The 8,998-nt window shown below is 45.1% G+C and overlaps 1 protein-coding gene across 1 annotated transcript in view; it reads right to left on the bottom strand.

Annotated features, from left to right (window-relative positions):
• Positions 1–5,857, bottom strand: part of kcnd1 (potassium voltage-gated channel, Shal-related subfamily, member 1) — a 41,234-nt gene extending 35,377 nt beyond the window's left edge. The window contains exons 1-2 of the mRNA XM_069660382.1: positions 5,702–5,857; positions 2,908–3,153 (exon numbers count right to left, since the gene is read on the bottom strand). Coding sequence (XP_069516483.1) covers positions 2,908–3,153; positions 5,702–5,857 — 402 coding nt within the window. The remainder of the gene's footprint in view (positions 1–2,907; positions 3,154–5,701) is intronic.
• Between the last annotated feature and the right edge of the window lie 3,141 nt (positions 5,858–8,998).

Below are 8,998 nucleotides of genomic sequence, written 5' to 3' on the forward strand. Positions count from 1 at the left end.
GTACAAACCGGTGACAAAAGCCTTCGTCACAAACAGTTAGCTTATCACTGGCCCTGCTAACACGACGTTAGCTTCTGGTCCTGTTAGCTGGTGTTATTTTGCCATTTGCTCCAGTCCCAAATAGTTAGCTGCTTTCCTGCAAGTGAGCGACACGGCAAATATGTTTCACCCGCGTTCACTTTTTATTGTTAATTTATAATTTGGTCATTAAAGCTTAAAAATCAACACATGACTGACTTAAACCTCTTTTTAATATAATATTATTATCAAAATAAAGTTTTATATTTCTACATATAATAGAGCGATGTTACATTTCAATCAGGCTAATCAGTAAGTATCAGTTAGCTTCTTTCCCTGCTAGGTGTATAAGAAGCTAGTGAGCTAAAATTGGGAGCCGAATAATGGATTAACCCGCAGCCAGCTAACACCACAGTGTTTCTAAAGTAACCCCTAAAGGCAGCTAAATGTCATCGTTCAAAGAATCGTAATTTTCTGAGTGATTGATAAACAAAAAGCAGCTCTGGTTTCCAAAGTCAACTGGTTCTCCTGTTAGCTGTTAGCAACACAGAGCTAACTACAGTAATGATTTAAACAGCAGCAACAACCTCCACAGAGGCTAATGAACCCGTCTGCACGGAAGATTAAATCCTCCTTCAAACATTTTTCTAAATCCTCCACGAAACACAACAAAAGAAAGCAGCCCAATGTGTGAAATTACGAGAGGAGTAAAAATAAAAAGTCACATGGACCATCTCTGGAGGAAACTGAGGGGGAGGTGAAAAACAGGAATTAGAAGCTCTCACAGTCGAATCAACATTTGTGAACATAACCAGAGCTGCCAAGTGTGAGCAAATAAAGAACAATTACCCATTCATGAGTCACGGGTCAGGTATAAAGACAGGATGTAAGGACATAAAGCCTCTAAAGCCACATGACAAAGGTTAAAAAAAACCCAGGTGATTTGCTGTTCGGGGGCGAGACAAACTTGTTTGTGACTCGTTAAAGAAATCACTCTCAGAGCCGCGGCGTGCCAAACACTGTGGCACTAAAGAGCCAAATCAGATTGCATTTGAGCTGCTGGTGCTTCAGAGGGCTCATCACTGCCGGCTTAATGAGCTGCAGTTTGATAATGGAGTTAGAGAGCGGCGCTGGTTAGAACCCCCTCAGATCCATCAACGATTCACTCATTTAGCCGATGATGCTGTTCTCACAGCGCAGCAGCGGGAAAAGCGACGGCACAGTCAAATATTAGGAAGAAACAAAGACAGAAAGTGTTTGAATGTTATCATGTGAAGCGCTGCAGAGAGGATTGAAAACTGGAAACTGCTGCAACAAAGTCTCACAAAGCCTCCCAGCTGCAAAACATGTACCTGCAGCTCCTTCACAGTAAAAGTCTTTTAGCTGCCAAAAAGTTGGAGCTAATTACTGCAAAACGGGGGGCTTTTATTCTGAAGCAGCTGCTGTAAGTCCATGTACAACATGTACCAGCTGCTTCACAGTAAAAGTCTTTTAGCTGCCAGGCACATGGAACTAATGACTGCAACACAGGGGGCTTTTACTTTGAAACAACTGCAGGAGGTCCATGTACAACATGTAAGTGCAGCTACTTCAAAGTAAAAGTCTTTCAGATAAAATAAATTTAGAACTAATGACTGCAACACAGCGGCTTTCAGCAGAGGCCTAAGTGCCCATCTCCAGTCAGATCTTTGCCCATCAGACCCGACGGCTCTGCCACCGGGAGCAATCTGGGTTTCGGTGTGTCATCCAAGGACACTTCGACATGTGACTGTAGCAGTCAGGGATCGATCACCAACTTTCCGATTGAGAGACGACCCACTCTACCACTGAGCCACAGCCGCCCCAATGCACAATATGTACGTGCAGTCTTTTAGCTGCCACAATTTTGGAACTAATGACTGTAAAGCTTTTATTCTGAAACAGCCACAGTAAGTCCATGCACAACATGTCTGTGAAACTGCTTCACAATAAAAGTCTTAAAGCTGATATAGATTTGGTACCAACAACTGCAACAAGAGGGGCTTTTACTTTGAAACTGTTGCAGTAAGCCCATGTACAACCTGTAAGTGCAGCTCCTGGAACTAATGGGTGAAACGGGGGGGTTTACTCTGAGGCAGCTTCAGGACTGTATAAGCAGGTCTGAACACAGGTGAACGTGCGACCCTCATCGAGCGGAGGGATGGAGGAAGCTGCTGGAGCTCCCCAGAGTTTCAGGTGAGGCCTGCCATGTTGTTGGTCGTATGTATGTCGTGTTTCTGCCCCGTGTAACCAGGTGTAAAGAGTTCCTCACTACCTGTGCACCTACATGTTCTGCAGCTATAATATTGACATGTTTTTCAGTTGTTGTTATTTTGTTAACTGAGCCCAGACTTTAGATGTTTGTTCTTTTGCACATATTTCTGCCTCCTGAGCAACTTTCCCAACATCCTTTCACACACCAGCGGGGCCCAACAGCCACACTGACACCCTTTTTATGTACAGTTACACTCAGTAAGGCTACGTTTGTAGCATTACTGAGTGTAGTTTGTTATTGTTTCTGATTTAAGGCCCAGTACTTTTTACATACCTCTTTGGTTTTCTAAAAACTGAATATTTTAAAGGCATATGAAGATAAAACTTGTTTATATTTACTGTCTAATATAAACACAAGCTTCCCGACGAATCAGGGACCTCGTTTATAAATCACATTGAATAACCATCAAACACACTGTCTAATAAATTATACTGTAATGTTAATTTACACATGAGGCCGATCAGAAATAGATCAGTTAATGTAGCACCTTTTGTAGAAGGCCAACACCAATCAAAAGCTGCTTCTCCTTCTTGGTTCATCTTTAAAAACAGAAAAACTAAGAAGTTCCTGATGCTCAACAGAGAGTAGACGTTTACCTCCATGCAGCAGTCTCCAATGATCTCTGGCACGATGCCGTAGAAGGCCAGCTCCTCGTCGAAGGCCTGGATGCACTCGTGTCGAGGGTAGTGCAGCTTCCCGGTGCGGTAAAAGTTCAGAATGTGCCGGAACATTTCGGGGTCTCGGTCGAAGAAGTATTCCTGTGTGTCCTCGTTGTAGAAAAACTCCTTCTCCGAAGAGCCCAGCAGGGTCTCGGGATAACGATCCAAAGTGTTCTTCCATGTCTGCAGGAAAGAAAGGAAGGGGAAGGACTTTCAGACTGCTGTTAATGTGAGCAAACTGGAGCTGGCTTACAAAGAATGCTAACAGATGTGGCAAAAAATATGTTCACCAATATTTTATAAATATCGATATTCATCACAATGTAGTAAATGTTCAGAATGAAACCCGGTATATAAACACTGAATCAGGCAGTTATCGGTTAAAAATCTGTTTCTTCGACATTCTTTCAAAAAGTAGACGTCAGGAGGGACTGCGATTCAAGCTGCTGCTAACAGCTGCTCAGTCTTTAGGTTAGGACGCTTCCCGCGTTCATCCCGAATTATGCACAGGACCCAGATTTCGCAAATTAAAGCTGATCAAAAAGTATTTGTTTTGCACACCTGCCGCTTGTCATCATACAGGACATCAGGAGGGCTGTTAGGAGCGCTGCTGCGAACATTTGTTCAGTTTTAGATTTAGATTTGTTCACCGAATCATCTGTGGAGGTCTCCTCCTCTCTGAAACCATCACACCTGGTGATTAACACTGACTCAACTCTGAGTAAAGAGCTTTCGAGTTAAAAATGTGTGTTTTTCAGATGCCCTTTGGTGGGGCTCGAGGGGCTGCGACCTGAGCTGCTGTTTAGCTCAGCGTGTTTGTCTCATATCTTCCACACATCGGATGACAGATACAAAGGAGACAGGATCTAAAACGTTAAGGTGACATGACTTTCACTGAAAGTACGAGCAGGCTCAAAACTGCAGGCTGTTTATTTACACCTTATATCTATCCACGAGTCAGCTCATTATCAACACTTGATCACAATCCTGTATTAAGATCGTTTTAGTGCCCAGCAACAGCACAGTCATGGACATCCACAAACCCCTGTGTCTGAGGACCAACTGAGACTTTACCCACTTTTAGCCCACGTGAACAAGTCAGGTGAACAAGTCAGGTGAACAAGTCAGGTGCTAACGAACACCTTTGAATGGATCGTCCACCTTGTCCACATCATATTTGTCTCCAGTGTAAAGCGTCCTCAGGAGGTACTGAGGTGTTACTAACTCTAACAGTGACGTCGGGCCTGTTTTCAGCGCGGATGATATAACTTGACGTTCCATATTAAAAGAATCACGACTGTACGTTTGTTTCTCTATAAATAACCAGAGAAGTTCAAGCTGCAGCATCATGGTTTTAAAAATCAGGACAAAGACTCGACAACAACTTTCTTCTCGTTGTGCCGTCGCAGCACAAAGCACATCGGTGCCGTTTGAATCCTGAAAGCGCCCACAGGCTATTTCTGCTGTGGAGCCATTTTGTGATTATTACCGCCCCAAATGCTCAAGCTGCTGATTAGACGTTCAGGATTTACAGGAGGCAGTGCTGGAAGGGTCGGAGCAGAGCTGGAGCACGTGAGGGGCACCTGGAAGCAACAGGTGAAGTCCTGTACCTCATAGGAAATGTTCAGTGGTCGGATCTTCAAACATTTGGACGCTTATTTTAATTTCTAACTTTGACTTTAGGAGTCAAACATGAGAATTTATGAGTCCATCTACTTTGTGGATTTTAATGATATTTCGCAGCAGCTCCAGCAGCAGAGGAACTCTTCATATCAAGACTATGGCAGGAAAAGCTGCTGAGGCTCATGGGTAATGTAGTTTTGGAACCATTCCACAAAAACCTGCAAATACCTTCTGAAAAGATTAAACATATGAGATTAATGAGATCATTAAGAAGAGATGTGTCTCAGTAACACTTCGTCTGTCGTCAGCCTGTCTGTGGTTAGACTCTTGATTTTCCACCGGCCGCGTAGACTTGTTCGCCTTCACTGGACTGCTTCTCTGCTCTCGTTACCTTCCTGATTAACCCTACACTCTGTGCTATTGTTCTAAAATCATTTGTTCTGCACAGCTCCCGTCTGCTGTTGGGCTCTCTATTCTGTGTGTCCCTGTTGGTACGAGACGTGACAACGCCCCCAAAACAACCGTCATGGTCAGCATCTCTTTGCAGAACTATGTGTTGGAGGAAAATGTAACAAAGGGGAAAGAAACGCAGCCGATTGAATGAGAGCAGGGCTGAATTAGCAGACTTACTATGACAAAGGTTTGACTTTAAAATGAAGCCTCAAAAGAGACGGAGAGATTTCACAGATGATGAAATATTGGAAGTTATTGTAAAGCCGTCTTTTTACCTGATGATGAAACTCGTCTGAGCAAAGAGCAACGTGCTTTCCTACACGGCCTTTCTTTTAATCAAATGAAAGTTTAAAAGACGGCTTTATTTAATTTATCATTAATGCAAAATAGAATTAAACAAGGAAGTGTTGAACAGCGTGTGAGCTGCTGGAGATGCTGTTCTACAAACAGGACGTGAGAGAGGCGGTCCTGACATCAGAGAGACACAGCGGGGGGTTCATGTAACCTCGCTGAGCTCTTTGTTCTGGAGATCATGTGTTAGAAGCTGCTCATTGAAATCAAACTCTGCACAGAGGTTGGATCGTTCCACATCTCAACTCTTGCATCTTTCCTCATTCTGCCACCACACTTTGGAGCATGCTCAGTAGACACCCACCTGAAACCTGACCCCGCTGACGTTGACGTACAGGATCTCATCTGATCTGGACGTGTTGTCCACGGGAGGTTTGGGCATCGTTTTCTTGGCCAGCGGCAGCCATCCCACCGCCGCCGCCCGCGCAAACGGCAGCCACGTCGCCACGCCGGCTGCCATCTTGCATCAGCTCGTCCCGCCTGTAAGAGTCGACTTCAGGGAGGGGGCGGAGCTAAGGGATCTGGGAAAAGGTGAGTGCCTTAACTTAATTTTGCTCACTTCCTGTCCTGCCCTGATTTACTCGGGTGGGCGGGGCAGAGAGAGAGGAAGTGGACGGACATGTTGACGGGGGAGGAAAGGGGGAGTAGGGGCGGAGGGAGGGGTCAGAGGGCAGTCAGGTGTCAAGCCATGAAAAAAACGCTGTTAAGGAGCGGGAAAGCTGTTTGTGATGTCCTTCTGGTCAGCAGGGATGAAGACTTCCTGTTGCTCTTCAAAATAAAATCCCTCCTGACTTGAAAGATGCTCCTCAAGGTAAAAACTCTCAGGAATGACCTGGAATATTCCCTTTCTTTCAGACTCCGGATGACAAACTTTCAGCCTTCAAGCGATTGTTCTCCTGAATAACAAAATGTTCAGACTCTCCTGGTGGACAAACATCATTTCCTGAAGTCTCAGCAGTCTTACAGGAGCAGAATATGTGTGAAATAATAATAAAGTTATTCTGTGATATTGCCGTCGCAGCTTTATTGCTGCTGGGACTCGCAGCAGAAAGAAATAAATCCAGGAAGCAAAGTGTTAAAACTGTGTTGTCTGTCCTCCACCTCGCTGCATCCTCCTCTCTCTCTCTCCCTCTCTCTCTCAGTCTGGATGGAGCTCTCTCGCCCGCCCTCTCTCCCTCTGATGACTGATTTGTTGCAGCGCCGCAGCCTTTGAAATTCTTATTAAATTGTGATGATGGTTCCTGAAGTTGCAAGATAGACAGAATCGCCGTGTGGCCGCCTCCTCTAAGTGTTTCTCCGCTGTGGAGATTATGGATGAGCCGCCTCCTTCTTCCTCTCTTTCTCTTTCTCCTTTTTGCTTTTGCTTGCTGTTTTTTCCCTCTCTAATTTTCCTTTATCTCTCTCTGTGTTTCACTGTCCCTCTCTCTCTCGTTCAGGTCGGGGGGGAGGAGGAGGAGGCGTCGGGCCGTCCTTACTCCATGTCCATGTATGGCCGTCCTGTCAGGAAACACACAAACAGAAAAGAGACAGAGATTGAGAGACAAACCAGGAGGAGAGGAAGAGGAGAAGGAGGAAAAGAAGGGAAGAAGAGGAGAAGGAGGAGAGAGATTAGAAAGAGTTGAAATTGTAAGGAGTGAGGGGAGGAGGAAAGGAGAAAGGAAAGATGGGAAAAAAGGGAGGAAAGTAGGTAAAGACATGGAGAGGTATTTAGAGAAAGAAAAAGAGAGGAGGTATGGGAGGAAAAGAAGGAGGGAAAAAAAGGATGGGATGTGTGAAAAGATGGAGAGGAGGAAAGAGGGGACAGGGAGTGGGAATCGTAAGAAAGGAGGAGGAAAGGATAAAGGAAAGATATAAGGAGGAAAGGAGGTGAAAACATGGAGACATTTAGAGGAAGATGGAGAGGAGAGAGGAGGAAAAAGATGAAGTGAAAGAAGGGAAGTAATGAGGGTATGTTGGGAAAGATGGAGAGGAGGGGAGAGAGAGAAGGAAGAGTTGGACTCGTAAAGAGAAGCATCAAACGGAGGAGCAAAGGAGAAAGGAAGGATAGGAGGGGAAACAAAAGGAAAGAAAAAAGGAGGTGAAGACAAACAGGAGAGACGTTTAGAAAAAGAGGAGGAAGAAGTAAAAAAGGAATAGGAGGAGAGGTGGGAAAGCAAAGTTTAAAGATGGGAAGAAGGAATGAGGAGAGGAGAGAAGGAAAGGAGGGATGGGAAGGAAAACAGGAAGTATAGTGAAAGAAAGAAGGGAGGAAAGGAGATGAAAATAAGGCAGGAGAGACATTTAGAAAAGGAAGGAGGAGATGAGAGGAGGTTCGGGAGGAAAAGCTGAATTAAAGACAGGAACAAGGAAGGATGGGAGATGGAGAGGAAGACAACGAAGAAAGGAGGAGAAAAAACAAAGAGTTATGAAGAGGAGGGAAGGAGAATGGAAGGATGGAGTAAAGAGAAGGCAGAAAAGGAGGTGAAGAGAAGGGAGTGGAGGTATTTAGAGAGAGAAAGTAGAAGGAGAGAGAAGATGGAAGGAGAGGTGTGAACAAGAGGAGAAGAAGAGAGAGCTGGAAACAAGGAATAAGGAGAGAAGGGAAGGAGAGAGGAAGGATATGAGAGAAAATGAAAGGGAGGAAAGGAGGTGAGGAAAAGAGCAGGAAGGAGAAACTGAAAGAAAAGAAAAGAGAGGGAGAGAGAGAGAGTTGTAGGGAGGTAGTAAGGAGATAAGGGAAGGAGAAAGGATGGAGGGGAATCAGAAGGAAGGAGTAAGGAGAGGAAGACAACAGGAGAGAGCAGAGCGGTTGATGATGAGTGTCTGTAAAACAGCACAGTGTGTGTGCTGATGATGATGCAGGAACATGTCGGCCATGACACCAGAAGAGATCGATACACTCAAACATCCCGATATGATGTTTTGTCAAAGTGTATCGATTCTCAAAGACGTTTTACATTCACATGCAGCGACTCCAGGCAGTGGTTCATTTGTGCTGTTTAAATCCCAGCGGGGGGTGGCAGGTCAGCCATTTGACTCCAACGTAACAACAACTCCAACTGAGACAGGAAGACCCACGTCCCTAGCATACCGCTAGCATTAGCAGACTCGGGAATAAAAACACACCAACGTCAGCTGTTACCTCAGACTACCTGACGTGTTATCAAATACCTTGTTTTACTTTGACATCCGTCCCTCCACATTAGTGCCTGTAGTGTGCAGACAGCTCACCACACACTAACACATTCGTTCACCAACAACCAGACTCTCACCGACTCTCACAGCTGGAAGTCTCACTAAATCTCTGGCGCTCAAACGAGACTTCAGAGTAAACAAACATGGCGGACGACAGCAGGAAGAATCGGTGATGATGGTTTTTGGACTTTTGACTGAAAATTCAGGAAGAAAAAAAGAACAAACTGGATGAAGTGGTGGAGACGGCGTGAACACGGGCTGCACACGTTACTTTGTGCTGCACGTTTGCTTTGTCGCCGTGGAAGAACCATATTTATCATGTTTAATATTTAAAATCTGCGCGGCCACGACGTTCTCGCGAGCAGACCGGGGAACTTACTGCTCACTTTTGTCTGAAGGGGAAATCCGGCCCAAAGTCCGCCTGGTT

Source organism: Semicossyphus pulcher, unplaced genomic scaffold, assembly GCF_022749685.1.
Source record: "Semicossyphus pulcher isolate SPU_LCO1_2020_fin unplaced genomic scaffold, fSemPul1.0.p SCAF_13, whole genome shotgun sequence".
Classification (NCBI taxonomy): Eukaryota; Metazoa; Chordata; class Actinopteri; order Labriformes; family Labridae; genus Semicossyphus; species Semicossyphus pulcher.